Here is a 27,128-nt window from a genome sequence, read left to right on the forward strand (position 1 = left end):
AATACTCTTTCTGTTAGGCATTTGGAAGAATTGGTGTGTAGATATCCATTGAGAAAGAAAGAGAGAAAACCATAAACATGTGTTGGACATAAACATAGTGCGAAATATACGTAGAAGTACAGAGCTCAGATATAGGAAGTTCTTGAAAATGCTTCAAGTATATTGTGGAAGAGTTGCACCAATACAGCGAAGTACCATATTTACAAAGTCTTTTATTACCTCGGCATTTTTATTTTTTAAAACATGTAGCACAGTTGGAAGAATTAAGTCTGTAGATAATCCATTGAGAAAGAAAGAGACAGACAGACAATGAACTTTATTGTATCCCGTGGAGTTACTGACAGGACCCCTAATGGGAGGCCATTGTAACCGCTGGCCGCGCCACGTAGAGGACGGAACGCCTTGACGCTCCCCTTTCCTGGACCCTCTGGATAGCCTGGCTCAGAAAGAAAGAGAGAAAACTTTTATTGGTAGAAGGATGAGTGATCTTCCTTGCAGGGTGGAGCCCTTAGTTTGGGGCCCCATTGGCTCGCACCGCTCCACATGCCTGCTGAATCAGCTGACACTGCTCATATGGCTCTGAGATGGTCAGCGCAGTCTCACAGCAGGATTGTGATGGTGAAGGAATATGATGGTAGCCTGGTGCGTCTGACATTCCCAGGTGAGGATGTCGGAACGAAATGTTTTTAGTTTCGTTCACTGAAAAATGTTTCCGTGGCGTTTCTCTTCCGGAACAAAAAAAAAAATTCCACAACGGTTCATTACAGTTTTTATTTGTATGCAAAAATGTTTAATTAAAGTAACGATAAAAACTAGTAGTTAATTTTCATAAGTGAATTACGAGTTCTCTGAGCATGCTGAATGCTTTGTATCAAGGGAGAGAGCATGATCTCAGAAACAGCCTGCCATCGAGTGATAAGCGAGACCACCGTTCTGACACAACAAACAGGCTAGCGCCAAGAATGCCCTCTCCACTGGCCTGTATGATGGCAGATCAAGGTGCACTTGCGTTAATATAAACAGTCCGGTTTCCACTCCTATCGTTTTTTACAAATTTTCGACAGATCTTTACTTTGGAATCCCTTCCTGAGATATGCACGAGACGTCCCCTGAGATATGCATTAATGCTCACATTGCATGACCTTGGTTGTTCCGGATTGCCAACTTTCCCCTTGAACCAAAAACTGATATAAAGTATTTCAGTTTCACTCTGAAACAAATAAGAGAACATTTCAGTTATGTTCTCGTTCCGGTCAAAAATTATTTTTGTTCGTTTTTCTTGCTTGCGTTCGGACACACTGTCCCAGGTTCAGTGATACACTGTGGGCTAAGCTCCACAGCAGGAGCAATATGAGGGATATTGTGTAGGGTGGAAGAGGTGAAGGATGAAAAGACAGAGAATTAATTAGTCTGTAGCTGCCGCCACAACATTTCCTCTCGTTTGCGGGATTTGTGGTGGTGGGAAGTACCTCCGGCTTCATCTGAGTTGCCTCTCTCTTAGTGCATTGTTCTTGGTCTTTTGCTGGGAATGAGCGTGTCTCCCCTGTGTTAGAAGTATCAGTGAAACCAACAGCTGAACGTACAAGAAAGTTGCATTAAAAGGTCGCACACAAACCAGTCAATACATTGACCATCCTTAAACCCAAGGACAATGCAGCCGTGGCAATGGATGGCTGTCCCCTAAGCGTGCTGCACATTCTATGTATAGGTCTCATAAAAGTTTTGTAGGATTCGTTTCATTCATGGCCCTTTGTTAAGATTGCCTAGCAGGGGCGGCGCCAGGATTTTTTTACTGGGGGGACACCCACGACAAGTGGGTTCCTTCAGGGGGGCAGAGAGGCTGGGAAAATATGCATTGTATTTTGACTATGCTTGCTCTTGGGGGGCAAAAGGGGGGCAGGCGGAAATTTTGGGGGGCTGGAGCCCCCCCCAAACCCCCCACTGGCACCGCCCCTGTTGCCTAGGTGATGCAATTTCATGTTACTTCATTTCTGTCCTTTTTTTTCTTTCATGTTTGATTACATATTTTTGCATTATTCCCGAATTTTCTTTTTCTTTTGTTGTTCTGTTTACCTATTCTTTTAAACTTCATAATCTGACTTTTCCTCAAGCCATTCTTGAGTGGCTTTTCCTTTCATTTTTTATCACAAGTAATGTGGTGAACCAATAATCGATCAATCCATTATCTAGAGCAGGAGCTCATTTCAATCATGTTGCGATGCTAACATCTCTTGATTTCAGTAAATTCTTTGTCTCGCTTTACATTCAAACCAAGCTGCTGGTTCCGATTGCTATCAATATATGCCACAAACCCGTAATTTCAGTTTCACCATACATGGCCTTTGTAATGCAGTGAATGCTTAAACACTGCAACAACGCGTTTTGCACTCTACCTTGGCACGACTCATTTCATGAAGGTTTGTGTTTCCAAATTATTTATTGCAATGACAGCAATGTTGTTTCGGACAAGACAGAGAATCTTGAAGAGGCACAACAGCTCAAATTTTCGTAAATGTACCAAATGCTGTCCAGCGTCACAATTCCTCACTATAAGTGTTCGTGCCAAGTGGCGGGCAAAGGAACAAGTCTACCAAAGCAAGCTGCAAACATTGTCGGATATTGAGGTGCAAAAACAAGCCTTCACACCAGTGTATACTCAACACTAGCAAATTGCAGATGATGTGCTGAGAGTCTGAATGAGACCATTAAGTGAACCAAACAGACATAGCTTAAAATAACTCCACAAAGTCCCCATATTGCCATGCTGAGAGCACAGACAGAAGAAGAGGAAAATTAAGTGTGCTTATTGTTTAATTATTGTGAGCTCCATTTGTTAAACAAATGGAGCTCAATTAATGAAAAGTGTGTTGTGCTGACATCTAAGCTGCTTCAGAAACTCTCTCCTCTTCAGTACGTGCTGTAGCATAGCAATATTTTTATTCACAAGTTTCATATATTAGAAAATTCTGACTAGTCATACGGTAGCATCCTTGATACACTCAAATGAAGCTTCCATTGTGAAAAGCTCCACAAATCAATTCCTTTTTAATTGTAATATTAGATGACATTTAGCTCGAATTACACTCTCCTGTTTTAGTTGTGGAGCGATACTTTCAGTGCGACATGTGGTGCAAAGCTGCGACATATTGTTCAGTATTTTTTGCGCAGCTACGGCAACATGTTCCATCATTGCTCAGCGTCGAGAACACATGGGCACACGTACAGTACACAGCATCCTATAGCACAGCACGCATGAACCATAAACATGTGATGGACATATATGTAAGTACAGAGCTCAGATATAGTGAAGTTGCTTCAGGTATAATGCGAAAGAGTTGCACCAGATATGGCGAAGTACCATATCTACAAATTTTTTGTTATACCTCGTGTGGTGCTTCAAGTTGCGTACATATTCAGATTTGTTATTTCACTACGTCTTGCACATGGCTGCAGAAGGCTTTTGCTATACTGTAAAACATTATGCAAAATGTCGCTCATAATACTTCCATATTCCTTAGAAAAACCGCTTTTATAGCTTCCACCATTCCCTCAATCATTTCCATCATCATTTGTGAGAATCTTTGCCATTCATTACATTGAGATAAGTTATTGATATAACCTATTAGCAAAGCCTTGCACATGTGTTTCATTGTGTTCCTGTAGTTAGGCTACAGACAAATAGCACCCCAATGAAGTTCAATTTAATACAACTGTAATATAATACGGTCCATTCGTATTTCTATGCGCACGTATGCACATACGAAGCAGGAAATTTTCTGGTGGGAGAGGGCATATGAGGGGTAGTGGGGCTGTTTTGGCTTTGGGGGGGGCTACGCCCATGCAACGAACAATGTTTGGTCAGGACTTAGGAGGCTGTGTTTGGTTTATTGGTGCTTTCCGCTCGGTACGCGGACGCACGAATTAACAACGACCCCGTGGCATTCCGGCCAGTATCTCTTTGTACTCTTTTCATTCTGATGGATGGCTGGCCCACTAACCGAACGTTACTACCGACAGGACATTTCAATGCGTGGCGTCGCTCTGCATCGGTGCGTCGGTTTGCACCGAACCCATTCGAGTCTGAAACCATTGGCGCGCAACCTGCCGCAACTCTCCAATCTCGGAGTCCACGCTCCATGGCAGGCGCGCGGGCGTTCTAGGACAACTAGGGACAGCGCTGGTGCTGCTAGGGATCATTTTCCAAATCGTCGAAGAGTTTGCCCTATTTGCCCACTGTATCAAAACTGTATGATTTGCCATAGGTTACGGTGATTTACAAGGCTCAACGCGTTCACACAGCATTGTCAAAACTCTAAACCACCCCTTCCGCGGAGAACTATATGCCGAGGACGTGTACCGCGTTTTTGTGATGTTTTAGATTGCCCCAATGGGCCTGGTAGAGCTCGGGAAACTCAGAGTGAACTTGGAGTCTGTGCCTACCATCTCCTGCCGCGCTTGGAACCACGACGTTCACTGTGGCTCACCGCAGTGCCATTTCGAAGCGAGCGAACAAAACAACGGAGAGTGTGCTCGCTGCATTTTCGTCGAGAGGATTACACATGCGACCCTGTCTTGTTCAGGTCGCTCGGTGTCGACTTAAGACCTTCGCTTAACTTGGACGCTGTCCCTTCGTTGCTGGGATATGATCGGCAAGCATTGTTTCAAACGGCCGAGGTTTGTGGACGGAGTGCGTGAATGCGCTGCGGTTACCGGCGGGAAAATGGGACGTTTTGAAAACCTCCTTGGTTTTCCATGGCGTACGCGCTCCTGTCGAGTGTTTCTTTTGCAGCCCCCCCCCCCCCCCCCCCCAATCACGTAAATGGGAAGAGGGGGAGGGGGGGCTCAAAGTCTGCATGCCCCGTACTTCCACTAAGTGGGAACTGTTGCGTCAGAATAGGCTACACAAAGCTTTGCGTTGGCTTTTCGCGCAACTGCGCATGCGTCGTACGCTAACCGCTTGCGGGCTCCCGTTAAGTGACGGAAATAGCGGGCCGTAAAACGCTAACGCTAACTTAGCGTACGCTATTCTAAAACTGCCTATTTTGTGTACGCAACGCCTTTGCGTTAGCTTTTCGCGCAACTGCGCATGCGTGATATGCTAACCGCTTGTTGCCTCCCGTTAAGCGTCGGAAATAGCGGGCCGCTAACGCGAACTTAGCGTACGCTATTCTAAAACTGCCATGCAGGTTTTTGACAACGGTGGCCGAGGGCCCCTGATGTTGGACTTTTTTCGTTCATTTTGAAACACGTTCTTTGGACTCTACCAAAGTCTCAGTGCATCTATGTTTGTCTCAATGCATCTCTTCGCTTGCTTTTCGGAACGTCATTCACAAAAATTAAGTTTTGTGACATGTCGCCTATTATCCAGTGGTGGCGCAGTTTGACGAATCTCTGTTCACCGATATTATGGCGTCGATTGTGCCTGCGTACCTTTCAACGCCCGATTATGCGCTGTACAACGTTTTCAGGTTTCGGGCACTGACGCTGCCACAAACAGAAATATGCAGACCTTCTGGAGAGTCAGCACGAGTCATCACGCATTCACGATATGGCAACTCAAGCTAATGTGTTCACAAGGACCATAGGTGAGTGCGTACCTGGCAGTGCCAGCATGGGGATTAGGGGATGCAGGAAGGCATTCCCATCGCCAGTTACCAAACCATGAAGCTCTGAGGGCGGCGGCAAATTCAGGGGGAAAAGAAAATATTAGTCACCCCTGTACGCAAATTCAGCCCCGCTTCGTCTTTCTTATTTAAGTTCAAGAAATCTCTAAAGTTGGTACTTTATACTGTTCTCAAAATGGCAGTTGATTAGAATAACAGAGAGCTGAGCTAGTTGGTAGGTATTTGTGTCACAAAACTGGGCGTGCAAACATGGACGTAAGAGAAAAGTCAGGATGACACAAATACCGGCGTTTGGGTTGTCTTGACTTGTCTCTTGTGTTTATGTTTGCATTAAAATGACAGTAGATATCGCCCAACCAGAGCAATATAAGAATTAGCAGATAAAACACTAACGGTGTAAACAAGTGAACAGAAAGACGAAACCAGCACCTGTCTGCCCACTTGCTTCCATCCTGACGCTGCTGGAAATTCTTATCATGCACTTAACACAGAAACAAATAGCCCAAATTTCGGCTTGTCAACAGAGGTGTATTTTGCTTAATGTGCAAAGTTTATAATTACTCATTGCCAGTATGCATGGGGTATAGGCTTTGATCGTGTATGGTCGAAGTCATGATCACGTATGAAAAGCAGTGTCGTGCCCCATTGACAGGAGTGCTTTCAACTGGCATTATTCTGATAACTGTTGATCAAGCTTGCAGTCCTCACGCAATATTTATATCCTAATGACAAGATAGCCGTCCATGGCTGGAGATGACTACCCTTGATGCCATATGAATAAATGTCGCTTTTGTGCTAGTGATATCAACATAAATGTCACTGTGAAACACCATGTATGTTTATACGACTGATTCTTGTGTGCACGCTTCATCAGTACTATATCTGACCTGCCAGCCATTAATACCAACAAATCACGCCTCTTCCGCAACAAGATGGTGGCGCACCAGCAATGGACTTTTTGCCAGCAAAGAATCGCGCAAGTTTCGGTTTGTCAGTTCAATCGCATTATGTGTGCTTCATTTGTTGTCACATTGTCTTACTTGCTTTACAGTGTATGTATGTCCTGCTATCTTTTTCTTTCTTTGTTGTCTTTTTGTTCCAGGCGTCCAAGGACCCATAACAGTGAAGCGAACCAAAACCCAAGCAGTGCAGACCAGTGCGCCAGTCAGTACCACGTTTGTCTGTCACTGCAAAAGGAGCGGCAGAGGAGCATGGTGCGGCAGTGCAGCGTAATGACCACATCACCAGAGTGTCATCAGAAATTACAGTCGTGGCCTCACTTCTTGCACCAGGTGAGCTGCGAAGTTCACAAGAGCTTCCGGATGATCGATGAGCAAGTGCATATACAGGGTTTGTGTAAAAGAATCGGGAAAAGTTTCGGAAAAATACATGTGTCTAGATAATGTTAAAATGGCTCTGAAGCAGGCCCGTAGCCAGGAATTTTTTTTTCAGGAGGGCCCACTTGCTGAAGGCCTCGACTATTTGAGAAAAACACCTATTTTCACTGCTTATTTTGGCAAAACACACTCCTCCATCAGATTTAGGGGGGGCAGGCCTGGGCCCTTAGGGCACTTCCCCCCTCCTGGCTACAGGCCAGCTCTCAAGCCTTCAGACTATAGATCCCTTGAGCGTCAACACACTTTTGCCCACGACTTTCTCACAACTCGAAGACTTCCCGTTAGGTGGATTCCGGTAGGTCTTTAAAGGGACCGACAACTGGCCAGAACGGGTGATTAGATCCTGGTGGAAATGAAAAGGCCGTGAATTATAGTGACAGATTCCAGAATACTTTTCGCGATCTGAGTAGGATTTATATTTTTAAATCGCGTTTAAAAGTAACAAAAACCGGCATGTCGCGCAGCCTAGCGCGAGCGCCATGAACTAGACGTATGCAGTCTTAAGCACTTTGTTGTACGTAGTCCAATGCTTTTACACGCAGCAGAACGAGGGCTGAAATGTTGAATATGTATGTTATTGTCAAATCCCGTTTGTTTCTAAGGTAAAAGAAGTAAAACATGAGATGCGGCGCTGCTTTCGTGGCTTCCAGTGAAGCGGAGGCTGCGGCGCATGCGCGAGGCGTCCGGCGGCGTTTCCCGCGTAGCTCGACTCTCGTCTGCTCTCGTCGTATCGGACTTTTGAAGAGTAGCACGCGAGTTTGCGCCGCTGCTCGCAAAATGCCATCGACTTACTGTTCTGTGGAGGATTGCTACCACTTCATGAACAACACTGCTGGTGTATCCTTCCACTTGTTTCGTTTTCGAAGGCTTAGCTTGGCTTGGCTTGACTAAAATGTGATAAAGCGACCTGTGTACGGCCAAAGTACTTCTACAAGAAGCCCCAGAAAAACGCTATAACTATTGTAAAATAATTTAATAGGCTAGAAAGCAGTAGTCGCGGCGCCGCAGGCTTTGCAAACGTAACATTGCCTTTTTATACTTAGGGCATAACTTGTCACCACTGCTGGCGTATAATCGCTATCGCGCTCACCTCTCACTGTTTGCAGCATGTGATATTAAGACTGCATAATCGCTGCAGATCGAAAAACTCTGATTACAAATGTTTTACGGCGTTCTCCGCGTTACCACTCCGTGATTAGAAGCTCTGACCGGTAAGCTTCCCGTTGCACTCAAGAAAACTGGTACCGCAAAATTTGGTTGTCGGTCCCTTTAAGGGCACTTGTACAAGCTTCTTTTACAGCACTTAGCATCCTATGGTGGTGTCCTTTGAGGGAGGATTTCACTTTTGGGAATACGAAATAGTCTGCTGGTTCCAAGTCGGGGCTGTAAGGATGTTGTGGAATCGTCGCAATGTCATTTTTCGTCAAGCCAGTACTAAGGTTGATGTCGTACCGGTGTTCAGTCATTTGCTGCATTTTGCGTTTGCACCGAGTCACTCAAAAGGGGTCTACTAAAAACACAATCTAGCCTGAACGAAAGCTCGCAGGTGACTGGCACTCACGTCTTGAAGGTCGCATACCCCACCACAGCGCATGCGTTTTGCAAGCATGCGTTGTGGTGTACAGTCACGCTGGGGTGTACAGTAACGTCACGAAAAAATTGTACCCAATACTTTTTGCACAGACTCTGTAGAATTGTTTAAGGGCCACAGCACAACTTGCCAATCACAACTTGGCAGATCAACATATGGAAGCAAATTTCTGAAGGAGGAGTAGCCATATTTGTCCCCCACTGTGTGCGCATCAGCAAATTTTCACGTACTGTGAACTTCTGCATGTCGCTACAAAATAAGAGCTGCCATCAACTGTCCGTTTCTATCTGCAGGCTGTGTAAGACAGAATTCAGGTGCCTCTGTGCAGAGTGGACGCCAGCGAGCAGCCACGAAATGACACCCCCAGACCGAATCAGAGAGCATTGCTGAATAACTCGGTGGGCATACACAAGTGAATGACTAAAGCCGTTATGAAAAGGATAACATTTGCTCCTGTGGTAGAGCGTGGGAATGGAGAATTGTGGCAGATATCGTACCCATAGTCAGAAAAAACACCAGGCCTGCGCTGAAACCGCAGCACAGTCACAGCGAAAGCTGGAAGAGCGGCGTTTCTAGAGCCCGTTAAGCTCTCTTGGGGCTACAATACAAGTACACTAGAAAGATACCCACTACGCCATAAATCACAATTTTTGTGAAGTTGGGAAGCACCTGCTAAGCCATTATTCGTCATTCTGCGGAGAAGCGAGGCACCAGCTACACGTCTGTAAGACATTATGTGCACTTTGTTGACGCGACAACTGATGACGATGAAGAATTATGGCTCAGCCCTTTGTAATGGGTTGGAATCTTTAAACGGCCCACCAGTTATGTAATTTGCATTGGGTGACGCCCGGTAGCTATCCCCCCCCCCCTCCCCCCCGTCATGCTGTATAACATACGTTGACGTGGGAGAGAGACGGGGGGGGGGGGGGGGGGGGGCGAGAACTTTACTGAGACCCCGAGGAAATGGATCATGCGCTTATGGGCTTCCTTGGCAGCCAATACAAGTGCACTTGCGAGGAACCCACTACGCTATAAATCATTGTAATTTTACTGATTCCCCGAGGAAGTGGATCATGCGCTTATGGGCTTCCTTCGCAACCAATACAAGTGCACTTGCGAGGAACCCACTACGCTATAAATCATTGTAATTTTTGAGAAGTAGGGCAGCAGGCACTATGCCATTTTTCGTCGTTCTACGGAGAGCGTTGGTACCTGCTAAACGCATGTAAGGCATTATGCGCACTTTGTTGATGCTGTGCCTGATGACGATGAAGAATTATGGCAGAGTCCTTCCTAATGGGTTGGAAGCATTGAACAACCTACTCGTTGCGCAATTCGCATTGTGTGACGCCTGGTTACAGAATTCGCGTTGTGCGACGCTTGGTGCTTATTTTACTCTTCTACCACGCTATATTGCATATGCTATTGTGGTTCCTTCCCGACATGAAGCCTGTATAGGACCTTTTTGCAAAGCAGTTTCAAGCACCGGCATGGCTCAGAGGTTGAATACTGGGCTCCCACGCAGAGGGCCCAGGTTCGAACCTCGTTCCATCCTAGAATTTTTTTCTTATATCGTTTTTTTTCTTATTTCGAGCGATACTGGTTACGGACACCGGCGGCGGCGGCGGACAACTACGGCGCCAAAAACGGCCGGTGAAATGATCTCATAACAGCTTTCGCTGTAAAAAAAACATACCATGAGGTTTGGTCCCGTGTAAGGACTGCATCTCATCAAAATCATGGAGAAAAGGTGTGGCCCTTACGCATATTATATGGCATATAATCAGAATGCAACGGTCATTCATTATCATATGCCATACAACCTTGCTCGTATTTCATGCAAGTGGGATAGCAAAGTCATTTCACCTCCTCCGTTCTAAAGAAACAGGGCTGCACCAGTGATAGCGCCGTGCGTGCGGCATTACATTTCATTCCTGTTTACTGGGTGCTACCGAGTGTGAGCAGATAACAGTTGGTTTCTTTCAGAAGTGCACATTTCTTATTAAAATTTGAAATGAAACTTTTTTTACTACTATATAGCCTATTTTGAAAGTTAATTGCATCAAAGAACTCACTAACAGTAAAAAGGACCGCCCTGATCCAAATATATTGCCTGCCTTATAGAACATGGTCTTATCAACATGATTCAGACAGGGGGAGGTTACTCCGTATACCTCCCATAGGATGCCTTAATTCATGATGTCAGCGTTGGCAGCGTCAAACGTCCCTTCAGTTACTATCCTGCCAGCTGGGATTCAGAAACTCGAACTGCAGAATGGCGGCGCACACAGTATGCATCATCATGGCAACACCAGCCGCGCCTCGCACCTCCTCTCCTTGCTCTCTCGCACGCGCCGTTTTTTTATTCTTTTTTTTTTTGTTTACGTGCACGTGCTGCGCAGCCTCCTCCCCCACTTTTTTATGAACCCGCTCGCTCATGCGTGCTGCGCCGGCGCTTTTTTCTTTTTCGCATCCGCTTGCGCGTGCTGCGCCGCGCGTTCGTTGCGCGTTTGATTGTACACAATTTGCAATCAAGCATTCTGCACACACTGCAGTCGTGCAGCATGTGCCAGAATGCAAAAGAATGAATTGCACTCACAACAAAAAATATCTTTGGTCTCGTTTTATTGTCCTTGTTTCCGAAAATCAACATTTTTATCAAATGTGGTGCGATAGAAGTTCACGAGATTAACAGAAGTGATGAACAGGACATACACGTGTTCATGACCGCTAAACAACACAAAAGTTCTCGGCAAAGTTAAGAACTTAAAGAACAGTGGAATAAAAAACAGAACATAACATTAGGGCACACAATAAAAAACACAATTTTTATACTGACAAAAGTGCAGAAGAGCTTCTGATATATGCACACGATATTGCACAAAATTATCATAACTAACAAAGTTGAACATTCACTGCAATGCAAAAACAATGAAAGCAGTTGAAATACCTAAAAATACCTAAAAATAGAATAATAATGTAAAGATCATTTTAAAGATGTCGAAATGAACTCCACATATAACACAACTAATATTGGCCTCACTTTGACTAAATTTCCAAAAACGTTGATTTTCATATAACTAGTGATGATAAACGCAGAGAAAATGAACGGATGATATCGGAGGATTCATGGCATCTCTTCTTGAAATGCGCCGATTCTGCAATTCTTCAGCTTTTCTCTAGGCGCACCGATCAGCTGTGTGGCGTTCCGGAATACTTTATAAACGCTTCCACCCTGAAGAAAAGGGACAAGTTCCAATCAGATAAAGAGCGCCGTCGACTCGTGCAAAAGTGAATTCGTTTGTTCGTCTCAGAGCAGCACAAGTTTTCATGCATCTACCTAATGTCTCACAAACCGTGGTTATAGGCGATGGCGAGTAATTAACCGGAGACAAATGCAAAACACACACTCAAGCACGCGGTTCTGTGAGAGTTGTAAAGCTGTAACTATTGTTACGTCGCATGGGCTTCATGTCCACGGCTTGTTTGTATAACGATTTAAACGCAGCATCGTGCCCTTTCCAAATCAGTCATTTTTGAAAACAATAACTTTAGCCCAACTGCAGAGAAACAGCTACTCGGTATGGACGTGAATTCAAACTGACACAATGAAAACCGCGACTCAAAGGGCACGCTCACCTGTGGTTCTTTTGGGGCTGGCACATATATTCCGGGACTGTTCTGGAAGTATTCGAGCAACAAAGCTCTATGCACGAACAGCGCGAGTCGTAAAACATCGCGTCGCACAAGCACACAGCGAGCGAGCACCGTGAAACGGACGAGCAACGACGGCTAACGCACGCCTTACAAACGCCAGACACGAAACTTTCCAATGGATTTCAAAGTCGGCGGCGGAAAGCGCGCCAGCGCGTCTCCCAGAGGAGAGGGAGTTGATCCCGCCAGAGAGGGGGTTGAAGAGAGTTGGGAGAAAAGGGGGAGACGGAACGCAGATTTGAACTCTGATCCCAGTTATGGATGGCGCCTCAATTTGCCATACCAGTCACGTGGGTTTCTTTCACTAGCCTGATTCAGATGGGAAACAGCAGGATACACAAAGGACAAATGCCAATCTCATTTGTCTTCCCCGCCTCACCTTAATATTGTTACGAAGTGTCACTGCCAGAGGGAAACGAGAGAAGCGGGAGAAGAGGAAGAGGACGACGACGCTGCTCCAGCTATCACCACGGCCTTTTGTGCCTCGGTGCCCATTAAATACCCCTTAAACGTCTCCTGTGCGCGTAACAGTTTGGTGGAAGGTGCTGGGTACGACGAACCCAACGACGGAAGCACTACTACATACCTGGACTTCGCCGCAGCCACCACCTTGCCGGACTCCCACCATCGCCAATCGAGATGTCCCATGACCAGAGCGCTGGTGCTTCGAGGACGACAGTGATAGGTTCCTTACCTTACTATCGAGTTCCGCCGAACTTTGGCGGGACCTCTGGAGAAGACGTGGACGAGTGGCTGAAGAAATACAAGAGGGTGGTCAGAAGCAACGGCTGGGACTCGTCAGAGCAGCTCAGTCATGTGGTATGAGAACCACGAAGACATGTTCACATCTTGGGATTGTTTTCTTGAGGAAGTACAGAAGTGCTTCGGTGATTCCAACGCGAAGAAGAAGCGGGCAGAGCAGACATTGGCTCAGAGGGCACAGCTTCCAGGTGAGACGTGTACATTTCCTACAGAATTTGCTGTTATTACACGATCCACGCATGATGTTATTTGGGAATCGATTTTTTGCGGGAGTGTGGGGCAACCGTTGACTGCAGAAGTGGGCACCTTTCCATGCACGGTAGTTTTCCAGCTGCGCTCTTGGAGAATTCACCCCGTGATGATTGCAGCTTTTTTGTCTCCGAGGACACGGTCGTTCCTGCATTCTCTGCCATGTGTGTTCCAGTGACTTGTTCTAGTAACGACCTTGCCATGTTCGACGCCACACTCGAACCGATTCCTTGGGCCTGTGTGAAAAAGAACATTTTAGTCATTGTGTGGTGTCTGTAGTTAACGGACGCACAGGTGTGTGGGCAATCAACAATTCAATGGAGCCTGCAGTGTTGCCTGGTGGCATGAAATTTGCTGCATTCAACCCCGAATCATCTATGGCGCTGGTGGCTCTTCTCAGTGCTGCATGCTGTGAACGGACATGTAGCTTCTCAACGGTCAGAGGATTTAAAAATGCTACAAATGATCAGGAAGTCACTTAGCCAAAGCGAACGTCACACCCTCCTTAACGTTCTCTCCAAGCACTCTAAAGTGTTCGACTTCTCAAAACGCAGCCAAATGCCCTCAATTCCATCGTCTCGAATACGTCATCGAATCAACACCGCGTTGGCGCATCCCATACGGCAGAAACCTTACAGAGTGGCACCATTAGAGCGCAGATATCAACGAGCAAGTGCAAGAGATGCTAACGAAGGGAGTAAATTCAAGAATCGGCGAGTCCCTGGGCCCGCACCAGTCATTCTTGTGAAAAAGAAGATGGTACGTGGAGATTCTGCATAGACTATCGCCGACTGAATTCCGTACCAAAAAAGATGTCTATCTGCTGCCGCGTATTGATGACACCACAGACTGTTTACATTCTGCTTCCTATTTTCCTCCGTTGATTTTAAGGTCCGGTTATTGGCAAATTCCCAATACACGCAGCTGACAAGGAAAAAACAACATTCGTTACCCCAGACGGGCTGTACGAATTCAACGTGATGCCGTTCGGATTGTGTAATGCGCCGGCGACATTCGAAAGATTCATGGACACTATTCTGCGGGGTTTGAAATGGCAGATTTGTATGTGCTACCTTGATGACGTAGTAATTTTTGGACGCACATTTCAGGAGCATAATACTCGTCTAGATATTGTGCTCGACTGTATTGAAAGGCTGGGCTTGTGTTGAATTCAAAGAAAGTACCATTTTTCTGAGCGTCAAACTTTAGTGTTAGGACATCTCGTCTATAAAGATGGCATTAGACCTGACCCACGGAAGACAGCAGCCGTTGCATCATTCGAACCTCCTAAATCTCTGAAACAGCTCCGTAGCTTCATCGGGCTCTGCTCATATTTGGCGGTTCATACCCGGCTTCTCGGATATCTGTCATCCCCTCACGAATCTTCTACGCAAGAACACTCCGTTTCAGTGGACCCCTGAGTGTAATACCACTTTTCGCCAGCTGAAGTTTTCCGTTAACTTCACAGCCAATCCTTCGGCACTTCGACCCTTCGTCTCCAACAGAGATTCACACAGACGCAAGTGGCATCAGCATCGGTGCTGTTCTCATTCAGCGCTCTGGCAACAAAGAAAATGTCGTAGCGTATGCAAGCCGTTCTTTAAGCAAGCCTGAACACAACTACACTGTAACCGAGCAGGAATGCCTTGCAGTAGTATTTGCCGTGCAGCGGTTTCGCTCGTACATTTACAGTCGCCCGTTTACCATCGTAACAGATCACCATTCTCTGTGCTGGCTGGTCAACCTTCGCGACCCATCCGGACGCCTCGCTCGATGGGCCCTTCGTCTACAAGAATATGAATTCACTATTTCGTACAAAAGTGGCAGTCGACAGGCTGATGCGGATTGCCTTTCTAGGATGCCACTACCGACGACAGATTGTGAAGCTGACAACTTTGACCATCTTATCGCTTCTCTGTCAGCTGACTTTCCCGATGCTTCGACTTTCGCCGCTGAGCAGCGCAAAGACCCCAGCTTGAAAGCTCTTTTTCCTCCAACGCAAGGCTCCATAAGCGAAGGCCGATTTTGCACCCGAGATGGTCTTCTTTACAAGAGGAACTTATCAACGACGGGCACTAACTTTCTACTGGTAATTGCCAAGTCTCTTCAGACATCTGTTCTGCGTATTACGCACGATGACCCAACATCTGGTCACTTGGGGACCACGCGAACACTAAGCCGCACCAAAGACCAATTCTACTAGCCTCAAATGCGCAAAACAGTTGACGCCTATGTGGCTAGTTGTACACAATGTCAGTGCCACAAGCGACCTACCTCAGCTCCACTCGGTTACCTACAGCCAGTAAATCCACCCAGCACTCCATTCGAAAAGGTCGGCATAGACTTGATCGGACCGTTTCCGCGTTCTTCAAGAGGCAGCAGGTGGATAATAGTGTGTGCTGACTACATGACACGGTACTGCGAGACGGCAGCCTTATCCTCCTCCACGGCAGCCCAGGTTTCTGAGTTTATGCTCCACTCCATCATACTTCGGCATGGGCCTCCTCGAGTGATAATAATCGCAGTTTACTGCCGATGTTGTGGAAGAATTACTCCATTTGTGTGCCTCCAAGTTCTGACGCTCAACAGCTTATCATCCGCAAACTAATGGCCTCACCGAGCGCACAAACCGCACATTGATCAGCATGTTATCAATGTACGTCGCTTCGAACCACAAAAACTGGGATGAAGTATTACCATTCGTGACATACGCTTTCAACTCTGCGAAGCACGAAACAACAAGTTATAGCCCTTTCTTCCTCCTCTACGCATGCCCACCGCGTCATTCGCTGGACACTTATCTTTCCTTTTGTTATCCATGATGATTTGTCTATCGCCGAGACATTGTGTCGTGCAGAAGAGGCTCGTCGACTTGCACGCCTACGTACATTGGCCGCGCAAGCCTGCTCTAAAATACGCTATGAAAGCCAGCACCGACATGTCACCTATGTTCCCAGTGATCGTGTTTGGCTGTGGACTCCAGTACGCCGACTCAGCTTGAGCCAAAAACTTCTTGCAGACTACACCGGCCCGTTCGTTATTCTCGATCGTCTAAGCGAGGTCAATTACGAGATAGCGCGTCTTACTGCAAGTGGCCGCTGTTCACGCAAGACTGAGGTGACGCATGTTGCCCGCCTGAAGCCGTTCACGGAAAGAAAGCAGGAATGACTCACCCGGAGGGCTTCGTCTGAGAGAGGAGGAATGTTACAAAGTGTCACTGCCAGAGGGGAACGAGAGGAGCGGGAGAAGAGGAAGAGGACGACGACGCTGCTCCGGCGATCACCGCGGTCTTTTGTGCCTCGGTGCTCATTAAATACCCCTTAAACATCTCCTGTGCATGTAACAATATGCACCGAGAAAGTTTTCTTCCATAATGCCAGTAACCAACTAGCCCAACATAGTTTCTTAATCCTGCCCTCTTATGGCTCATTCACACTGGGGAATCCACCGGCTACAGCGACCGAAATCCTGCCACCAAAATTCTGCATTGTTGACATTGCTTACCGACCATGCTGCCAAAATGCAATACAGCGCCATCTGCCATCTAAAGCGCTAAGCAAAAAGTAGGCGCCAAACATCCCGGTTGCTCTTGCGGCTCTCGGCTCACATTGTGTTTATAGGTCGTAGTGGCGAATCGCATAAACAGAAGCAGAGTTGTCATACTGCAAGACCTGTTGGCAAGCCACTTTCTGGCGATGCATGACAAGCAGAAACATGTACTCACCAAAGAAAAAATGACGCAGGCAGTGGAGGTTGGTACGTCCTGCTTTGCAAAGGTGGAAGATGCTTGGTAGCACCAAGATAATGCTACACATTCTGCGACATCGCGACATGGTGTATTGCAAAGAGAAAGTCGAGTGATATTGCTACTCGTACAACAGTCATTGCAATTCACTTTGTGCTTGTCAAAAAGAACCTGGCAATTAAAAAGGCCAGCACCGACATGTCACCTGTGTTCCTGGTGATCGTGTTTGGCTTCACTGTCACTAGGGCTTCGACAACTGTGATATGATAAGCACGTCCTTTTTTTTTTTAACTTTCGTCTCGCACTTCGATTGGTTTGTGGTGAGGGAATCCAGTGGCAGCTGCCACAAAAGTCGGTCCAGGACTGATCGGCATGGAAAGGGCTGTTCCAGTGGATGTTGCTGCCGCCAAACTGGGTTCCGCACTACTCTAGCCACCGAAGGTCTCAGTGTGAACGCGCCTTTAGTGTCAGCTATTGGCCAATTGCCGCTAACAGGAATGTGCGTTGCCATTAGGGGATAGCCACTGTGGGGCGCCCACTGCCGGTAGCAAGCTTCTATTTGTAAAGAGGTTTGTTTCCATAAAAGACCTTTTTTCCTCACAAAACTATTACTTATTTATTAGCTGCAAGTCTCTGGCAGCAATATGCAATTTTTTAAAATCAAGATTAGGAATGGCCACTGGATATACCCAGCCGAACTTCTTCGAGCGCACCCTAATTACAAAACTATGTAATTTATTGTTTCTGTTGCAAATGATTGGTGTAGTACATGTTTTTCTCATCTTCATTTTATCTTTAGGCAGAATCTTGAAGCGGGATTGGTGCAATTATTCGAAGGTGTAAATTGAAATGACAGCCATGCGTTAGACAAACAGAATGAACTTCTAATCTTCATCAGAAATCTTGCTGAAAGAGAAAGGTAAACTTTATCTTGCAATGGCTCTAAGTGGGAGTCATTGCTGTAGGCTTGTTGAGGGAATAGATGCTGCATTGAGTGAAGACAGCTCAAATTAACAGGTCAGGAAACAGAGTCTGTGCATTTCTCTCCCTATTCTTTTTTTTTTCTTGGTCCCATTATGTTAAGCTGTTTTTGTAATGAAAAAAATTTGTGGTGACAGGATGACAGACGACGACAAGCTGTGAAAGTGAAATCCGCAGCTTTACAGCACTGACATTGCAGGAGTCTCATGACGCTTCATGGTTCCATTCATCATACAGTTAAAACTCTATCTAAGGAAACACGATTCTACAAATTTCACGATTTAATGAAGAAATTTCCATTCCCCGGCAGGTACCCATAGGGTTTAGTGCTGTCATCATCCGAAGCTGACAAAGCTATCATGGCACTAAACCCAATTTAACGAAGTTTTTCCAGGAATAAATCTGTAAAAAGGTAGCGATTTGTTTCTAATATTCAGACAGATGGGCTTTTCTTTGGGCTTGTGCTGTAACGCCATTGACATTAAAACATATAGCTGCCCTATTCACGACCCCAGTTTCATTTTGATGAGGCTACACGAAACAACAAACTTAAAATTCGGTAGCACTTTTATGTACCAAATGGCACTAGAGGCTGTGGTGGTGGTTTTCCCTGTAAATGCTTCCACAGGAACACGGTGGTTGGTTTTGCTATTGAATCATCTATGCAACAGATGGCACGAATCGTCTCCTCGCAACTTTCTTGCTCTGCCTGCTTGCACAATAACTGCATTGCTTCTCTCCGTCCTTCACATATCGGCAGCTTGTTGTAGTGTCATGTGACCGTCTACCCTGCTTGTATCGCTCGGACATGGAAGCCCGTATGTCCAGGCTACCCTCGCGGACTTTTCACACGCGCAGGCATGTGTTAGTGGAAAATAAAATGTGCAGTCGTTTTCGGGTGACGCTATGGTGCAATTTTGGATCTTGAAGGATCGAAAAGCCCTTTTCTTGATAGTAGTACGAGGTTCCCAGTTTAACTAAGTAATTCTAGCACGGTCGTCACTTCGTTAAATAGAGTTTCAACTGTAGTTATTGTCCCGTGGACCACCTGCGATGTGTGCAGAAGAAGACTTCTGGAGTTTTACATGCCAACACCACTATATATGATTATGAGGCGTGCTATAGTGGAGGACTGAGGGTTACTTTTGACCATCTGGAATTCTTTAATGTGCACCTAAATGTAAGCACACAGCTGTTCTTGCGCATCAAAATGTGCTCACGGTGGCCGGAAATAGGACACGGGTCATCAAGCTTAGCAGCACAACACATTAGCTGTTGAGTTACCACAGCAGGTGACGTGTGCAGATGAAAAGACTGTCTGACACGTGTGAAGTTTTGTAAATGGGCACTTGATCATTTGGAGGACAGTGGGTGCTACCCGCTTGTGGCTTTTGCATAAAAACAAGCAGCCATCTGACAAACAAACATTTAAATAGTTCTCACAGTGGTTAGGTGCAAAATATTTTCTTGCATTCTGTTTGCAGGGACGTCCTGGGTGACACTTCCTGTGTCAGAGGAAGCATCTTCATTGCCTTGCTGACCAGAACCCATATGGCACACATTTGCAGTTCGAGTAGCATGAAGCTGTCCTTGGTGTGGTCATGCATAAGGCATGTCCTAGGTGTCGCTGGTAAGTGGACACATTCTAGAAGGTCACAGGTTGAGCAGAGACACCTGAAAGGCCACTTGGATACAGCCACTGCCCCACAGTCTTTATGGTAAAGTACAATGCAAACAGTGAAAAGCCCTGCTACTGCTGGACCTTTCATTAAGTACGAGTCGTACAGTGTTTAGTTTTCTGAATGCCATATTTACTCGATTCTAAACACACCTTTATTCTAGACATGTCACCTTTTGTTTCAGGGAAATGAGTTCGAAAATTAAATGCGCGTTACAATTGGATGCAAAGCTAAAACTGCTTTCATCAACTTAAAGGGACCCTGCAATGGTTTTGAAGACTTTTTACACGCACTGAGCCAGTTGTCCACTTCTTTCAGACCATTAAAAAACTGATTTAAGCACTCCCCATAAACTGAGTAATTTGTTATTAAGGAACTTGTTATTAAGTATTAAGGGAAAACGTGTGCATCACTACAGAGTACAGCGCACCACCACACCCAAGTTCTCAGCTGCCCTGTTTTGGGGTGTCACTCATGAGACTGATCTCATTGGCTTCTTTGCACTTGTACTGGAGGAGAAAATGTGAGCAGACAGGTTCATTGTGGCACCCGGTAGTGAACCACTTGATGAAGAAGTCTACCTGGTCTAGCTCCTATTTAGGTGCTACGGACAGTGACAAGCTTCCCAGTGTGCACATTACACACCTCAGTGCTCTACCGCCTTCGGAGGCACAGTAATGCTATATTGTGCAGAACACGACGCACACACACTAATAACAAACAACAAGGTTTATTCTGGATTTCCAGAATAGGCTGGCCCCAGGAGAGGTGGTCTCGATGCCTTGTTGGCAGGCTGAGACGGAGTCAAGGTCGGCAAGCAACGATAGGGCTCTCGCCGCAGGCAGCCGGTCATTCGTCTTATTTCCTCTCGCTCCAGGTGTTATACTGGTGCCTGAAGGGCATTCTTGCCGTTTCGTTTGCTGGGACACAGTTTTATGCCTGCAGCATAGGCTTGTGCGAATGGTAAATTTTAGGTTACCCCAATCTGCAGCTTACCGCTGCAGATTGGGCTCTGTAGTAACTTGCCTTTGGAAATACTGTTTCCAAAGAGTAATTATGCATCATGTAGCGTGTGATTACTCTTCAAGACCGCATCATCCACTTGGAGTTCCACATCTCAATGTGCTCGGTCATATGCCGCCTTTTGGCGTTCCATATTGCTAGGTAGGCATGTCATGTCCATGCGTATTTACATATGTCAGTCTTCATACCCAGGCAAGTAGTGAACTGACAAAGCTTTGCCCTGTCCTTTATGCACTGTCATGGCTGTAGACGGCTTTGAAGTGCTTATTTGAGTTGTCGTTAACTATGTCTCCCAGACCTGTAGGCATGACCTTGTGGTTCATGGCTACCATTTAGTGCCGATTCTTTTTTTTTTCTTTTACTTACCACACTTGTGGAACAATGCGGCTCCTTTGACTGCGGTGACTTTCCCGTGAGCACGAGCGCTGTCGTGCCTTATTGGCTCGTTTATCAGCGCGTGATGGTTGACCATCTGCATTTGCATAGGCCGGTCACCAGCTATGTAAAATGCACTCCCCATTCGGTGGAAGCGGCCCGAAAAAAGCACGTGAAATGCTGCCATTTGGTGCGCCTGCGCCAGCGACATTTGGACGGGCGGTGTGTCGGCTAACTTCACTTGTGGCAGCTCTCGGAGAGAGATCAGGAGCAACTCGCAAGCCGTATTCACGGCTTTGCATGCCTTTGCTGACATGGGTAGGTTTGGTCTTCCTGACCACAGGCACATACATTTCCAAGGCACATAAGGTCCCAGAGTTCCTATCGAGGGCTTGGCATTGTGTTCGAGGGAAACTAAGTGCCGCACACCTGTGCACGACACCACCTTGGGCGTCAGTGGAAGTGGGTTCTACCCGGTCTAGCTCTTAGTTAGGTGCTACGGATGCTGATTAGCTTCCCAGTGCATACATACACAATTCGACAATCCCTCCCGACACACCTGCCTCCTGACAATCAACACACGATCTTCCTCATTCGAGAGCCGGTAGGAGGTGACAATTAGGAGATGTGGGGGTAAGAGGAGCTGGGGTGCCTCGCACGGGAAAATGGCGGACTTCTCTCCTTTCCCACAAAGTCTAGAAGAAATAAGCACGGCTTGAGAGGAGGGCAACCTTTTAATCGCCTATAGCTCCCTCGATACAAGGTACCTCGCTTAGATTCCGGTGCAAGTGATTTACTCTACTTGTAGCCTAACTGCTTACATATTTAGAAAAAAACTATTCCTGCATAACAACAGCATACCATCGCTTTCATCACTGCTAATGTTATCGGCAGATGATGACAGAGCAAGCTTTTTGCGTAATTGAAAAAATTTCTAACTGCGCTAAGGACGAGACACCAGAAACGAAGTGGACAGGACGATCGCAGATTGCAGGTTCGCAATTGCAGGTTTCCCGCAGACGCTGCTTCAGGCTGTAGCAGAATCACTTTTAAGGGTCATTTGCCACCGTACCACTGCAGCTGACGGAAATGCAGAAGTAAATGAAGGAAAAGAATCGGAGAAGAATGAAAGGCGCAAGTTTGAAGTGATGCCGTACATACACAAGGTGTCGCACGGCATTAAAAAGGTGGCGAGAAGATACGGGGTCGATATGGTTTTTTCAGCGCCTTGCAAGTTGTCGCGTTTGTGTGCCATGTCCAACGCGAGCAAAGTGAACAATAGAGGATGTGATGTTAAGCACAGACGTGCGTATGTACCCTGTACATCTGAAGTGGTCTACGAATTCCCCCTGACCTGTGGAATGGTTTATGTGGGGCAGACCGGAAGGTGTATTAACAAGCGTTTGATGGAGCATGCTAATTCATTAGGAGACGGCAGTGGGAAGCACCTACCAGTTCATTGTGGCGCATGTGCGCAGGGATGCAAGCCCATCTTCAGTAGCACCAAGGTGATAGGGCGAGCCAGAAGCCAAAGAGCAAGAGAAATCTTGGAGGCATCTCGGATAGCTAGACACGGGCCTGATAAGTGCGTCAGCGACACATCCGTGTATCTTTCCAGAAAAGAGCGTGATTTCCTTTGTAGTAGATAGGAGTCTTGGGGGTGGTGAAACCTGTCACGTGGTCATGAATGTCATTGCGCACGCGCTTAGTTTGTTTCATAAGGGTGGTGTATGTTTCAATAAACCAGTTGTTAGTCTGCGATCGTCCTGTCCACTTCGTTTCTGGTGTCTCGTCCTTAGCGCAGTTAGAAATTTTTTCAATTATGTCTTACCAACTAGCCCCCCAACGTACGCTTCTCAAGCTTTTTGCGGCAATGAACCTAGTGTACAGTGTAGCTAAGTGTGACAAGTTAATATGCATAGGGGTTTGCAAATATTCAAAACTTTTTTGCAATGAATCTATGTGTTAAATAACAGTTGCCATTTGCAGATACGAATATATTCCTATTACTTCACATTGCAAATAGCACAATCAGATAGGAAAGTGAAGCAAAAGTGCAAAAACTTCTATCTTGATAGTCATAGTGGGAATGGCTAAATACATTACAGCTAAAGCCAGATGAAAATTTACTCAATCTTATAATCTCCTTCATTAACTTGTGGTTGACTTCTTGTCACCTATGCATAGCCTATAGGGCATCGGATAATGCTGAATGAGTACCACCAGCAGTTTAGGTCGCAGAGAGAGAATTCAGTGTAGTGATTATTGAGGTGTTATGTAAAGCGTGTGAAACAACTCGGAAGAAAAATGAGAAGCAGGGAACTGATCAATTGCTTGCAAGTATTAATCTTTCTCTATTTCTCTCGGGGAGTACATGCAAAAGCTTTATGGAAGGCAGGCTAGTGTATGTACAGCTGGCTCAATTGCTGTCATAGCTCCAATAGTGCAGCCAAACGGCACTTAACGTTCTTATGGTCACAGGAAAAAAAAACATAGTCCCACTTCCTGATAAACTTAACCAGAGTTTTATGAAACTCTGGCACTAGATGATTTCTATAGTGCGAACTCAGGACAAGGACAAAAGGCATGCAAAGACGAGCACTAACTTCCAAATATGTTTATTGTGCAGAACACGGAAATATATAGGTGACAAAATCACATGGCAAAAGAAGAGCAGTGCAAAGAAGATGAGCAAAGCAATAAATTCAAACAATAAAAAAACATACCAGCCATATCACTCGGTGCGCGCGCCGGTGCTTTCCAGAAACTTTAATTCCGTCTCGGAGAGGGATAAAGAAGGCCTGCTCACACATGAGTCGTGCTCACGTGCCATCTGCGCCGCCTCGACGATGATTCAGGAGCAGTCACCCCTGTGTTTGTACAGCGTCACTGTCATCAAAAAGAGGCATACAGTTGCACGCAGTACAATGCTGTTCAAGAAACCCATCTTTCTCATTTCTAATGTTGTTAGCACGTTCCCTTAGTTGGTCATTTGGACACCTTCCGGTCTGTCCGACCTAACATGCACCACAGGAGAGAGGAATCCTATACACAACTTCCTGCGAGCATTGCACATACCTTGATGTCCTTGTCCAGAGTTCGCGCTGTAGCAATCATCATGATATACCAACTAGCCCAAGCCGTCACCCTTATAGCACTAGAACTGTGTGTAAGTTCTAGTGCTAGAGTCTGTCATTAGTAAAGCTTGAATTCCCACGTATCTTTGTAGAATGTACGAGTTGAAGTTCGTGAGCTTCAAGCTCTCTTTATAAGCTAGTAATATATTCATAGTTGCTGGTAATAATAATAGTGTTGAAATCAGACAGAAAAAGCCAAGATATTGCATCTTCATTAAAATCAAGAATAAATAATTTTGAATTGGAAATGGATTTATTCAAGGAGGCATGAGAGAGTAATGTGTAATAATCCTACTTCTGGTTGTTCAGCAGTTTTAATTGCCAAGTTTTCGCTTATGCATTGGTGTAAACTTGGTGTGCTCATACCACTGGCGCGCATACTGTGTGTGAAGGAATTTAAACTTGTTGAGCGGTCAGAGTTGATACAGCCTGTCATTACTCTGTCATGTACTTGTTAATGTAGCATTTTTATTAGTTTGGTATTTTCTAGTCATGATAAGCCTTCTAGTACAGGTACTGTGGCTATGCATATCAATGAAGACTGTCACATTGTTGTGATGGTGAGCAATACAGCAGCCCTGTTATCAGTAATTGAAGATCTGGTCTATGGAGCTGACACGTTGGCTATTTACACATAAGTCATAGTATATTCTAGCATGATCACTGGTGCTCGCATGCGTTTCAGAATGTGGCTGCACCATTAGCATCGTGTGCGCAATCTTATTGAATAAATAGAAAACGGTCAAGGAAGTTTCAATACATCTAGGTGCAGCTTACACTGGGTGATAGCACTTTTAATTGTTTTAGGAGATAAAGCCTGGCTGCATTAAAAGAGGAACATGTACACATGTCAAGATGATGAATATAAGAGCGAGAAATAAACGAGTTGTGAAGCACCAACAGAGCTAGCCTACTGCTTAGAGCATGTTAGTTTGGTACAGGCTTTGCAATGCAAATTCGAAAATACCACCACTTTAGTTTCGCGATTTCATACTGTTGCTCTACAACCAAAGCTTGGCCCCATTCATTGAAAGCTGCTGTGCAGTGGCCTTTTCTGTTTGCCATGAATGATGACAGTAGCCCAACACATTTTTCAAAAAGTTTTCTAACATTGAGTGGTACATATGCCTGCTGTGTTCAATTTGATGGGCACTGTTTACTGGTCTCATCACAGTTTTTCACCAGTTGAACCAAATAAGAATGACGTAATCTTTAGAACCTAACTTCAAATGTCGCTCATGTTCTTTGCATGGCATGAAGGGTGGCATTCAGTGATTACCAATGGCATATTTCTGTTTCAGTCCTTTTTCCAGACTGCTTTCAGCCGCAGACATCTGGAGCAAAGTCACGAAGCTGTGATCCAAGAACTTGTCATGAAAGCAAGAGGTTCAAGAAAGGAATCCCAGCTCTCCAGTTATTTTATTTAAAGGCACAAAGCGTCACTTGTATTACCATGAAATATCATAAAAGAGCAGTGCTACTGTGCTTTAAAGAAGAACTGGCATTCTCATTCTTGAGATCTGGAAATCTGTGAAGTCGTATCTGTATACTTCTTTTTCAAGTACCTGCACAGTGAACTTTCTAGCAGAAAGAGGTGAGTGCACACTTTAACTGCCCCTCACAAGGTTGCGTCAGATATTTCAGTGGCATACTGAAGGTTGCAAAGCTTTATGTGGTGTGCATTTTATCGTGAGGATTTGTAGAATCTATTTGTAAACAGCGGAGGTGGGAGCAAATGAAATGTTACGAGACAGTGGTGTGATGATGCGTGCCAGCCTCACCGTAGCAGGGGCTGTCTCCCATTCGCACAGTTAGCATCCACGAGCAGATTCCTGCTCTGCCTTCTAATGTCTGCCATAGAAATTGTGTCTATTGCCACGAGCCCTACACTCTCTCGCTGCTTGGTGAATTTCCAGGAGCAGCATTTGCATATCATTTGGTGCATCGAATACCTGCAGCCAGTTTTCACTGCAAGGAACTAATGTAGCATTCTCTTGTGAGATCTGGGATGCAGTAAATGCACATTATTTACTCTTGAACGAAGGAAGGGAAATTGATCAAGGGTTCATTTTTCTTCTGTTATGTACAACTTAATGAAACCAACAGACAGTGAAGCCAAAGTAGGTGTTAGGGACGTTATTTGTAGTCTTCTAACTGTATGGAAGTAATTTTATGTACCATAAATATTGTGTTTGAAAAACTAATACGTAGTCAAACGAATCATGTCTTTCCTAAAACACGAAAGTATTCTTACACCTTCTCAACATGGGTTTAGAAAGGGTAGATCAACCGACACGGCTCTTTTGTCCCTTTCTGAACTTATAAATTCCTACTTAAAGGGACACTAAAGGCTAATATTTAGTCGACGTTGATTGTTGAAATAGCGGTCCAGAAACCTCGTAGCGCTGCTTTTGTGTCAAGGAAGTGCTTATTTTGAAATAAAATCACGTTTTTAGTGGTCCGCATCGCGTTAGCGCGCTTCAAATCTCCCGCCTGAAAATACGACTCTCATACGTCACTGCTGCCGTGCCCAACGTTGCTCGCTTTTACTGCGCGGCCGCCGACACTAGTAGCAGCCGAGCGGAAGTAGCGGGACCCACAGTAGCAACAACGGCGCTGCGGCAAAGACTTGCTCGGATGGGCACATTCAAAGCCGTCACCAAGTTGCGGTTGGTCTCGTAATCCTCAGTACGAAAGTGCAGCGAGCACACACGCAGAGGTTTTGACTGTTTAGTACACTGGCGCAATGGCATGACACTAAGCCACTTATAAGGGTTCATTCCGCGGCACCCAGTGAAAAGACACACCGGTTTCCTTGCTGCAGCAGTGGCAATGTGCACCATTCGGG

General features: G+C 45.7%; 1 protein-coding gene and 1 long non-coding RNA gene across 2 annotated transcripts in view; both read left to right on the plus strand.

Moving 5' to 3' along the window:
• LOC119390138 (uncharacterized) overlaps positions 1-6,857 on the plus strand; it is a 60,623-nt gene extending 53,766 nt beyond the window's left edge. The window contains exon 3 of the mRNA XM_049414671.1: positions 6,727-6,857. Coding sequence (XP_049270628.1) covers positions 6,727-6,857 — 131 coding nt within the window. The remainder of the gene's footprint in view (positions 1-6,726) is intronic.
• A 6-nt stretch (positions 6,858-6,863) lies between these two features.
• On the plus strand, positions 6,864-25,723 carry LOC125758049 (uncharacterized). Its single transcript, XR_007415772.1, has 3 exons — positions 6,864-6,916; positions 19,551-19,696; positions 25,582-25,723. It is a non-coding gene; the product is annotated as an uncharacterized LOC125758049 (long non-coding RNA).
• The last annotated feature ends 1,405 nt before the right edge of the window (positions 25,724-27,128 follow it).

Source organism: Rhipicephalus sanguineus, chromosome 4 (genome assembly GCF_013339695.2).
Source record: "Rhipicephalus sanguineus isolate Rsan-2018 chromosome 4, BIME_Rsan_1.4, whole genome shotgun sequence".
Lineage (NCBI taxonomy): Eukaryota > Metazoa > Arthropoda > Arachnida > Ixodida > Ixodidae > Rhipicephalus > Rhipicephalus sanguineus.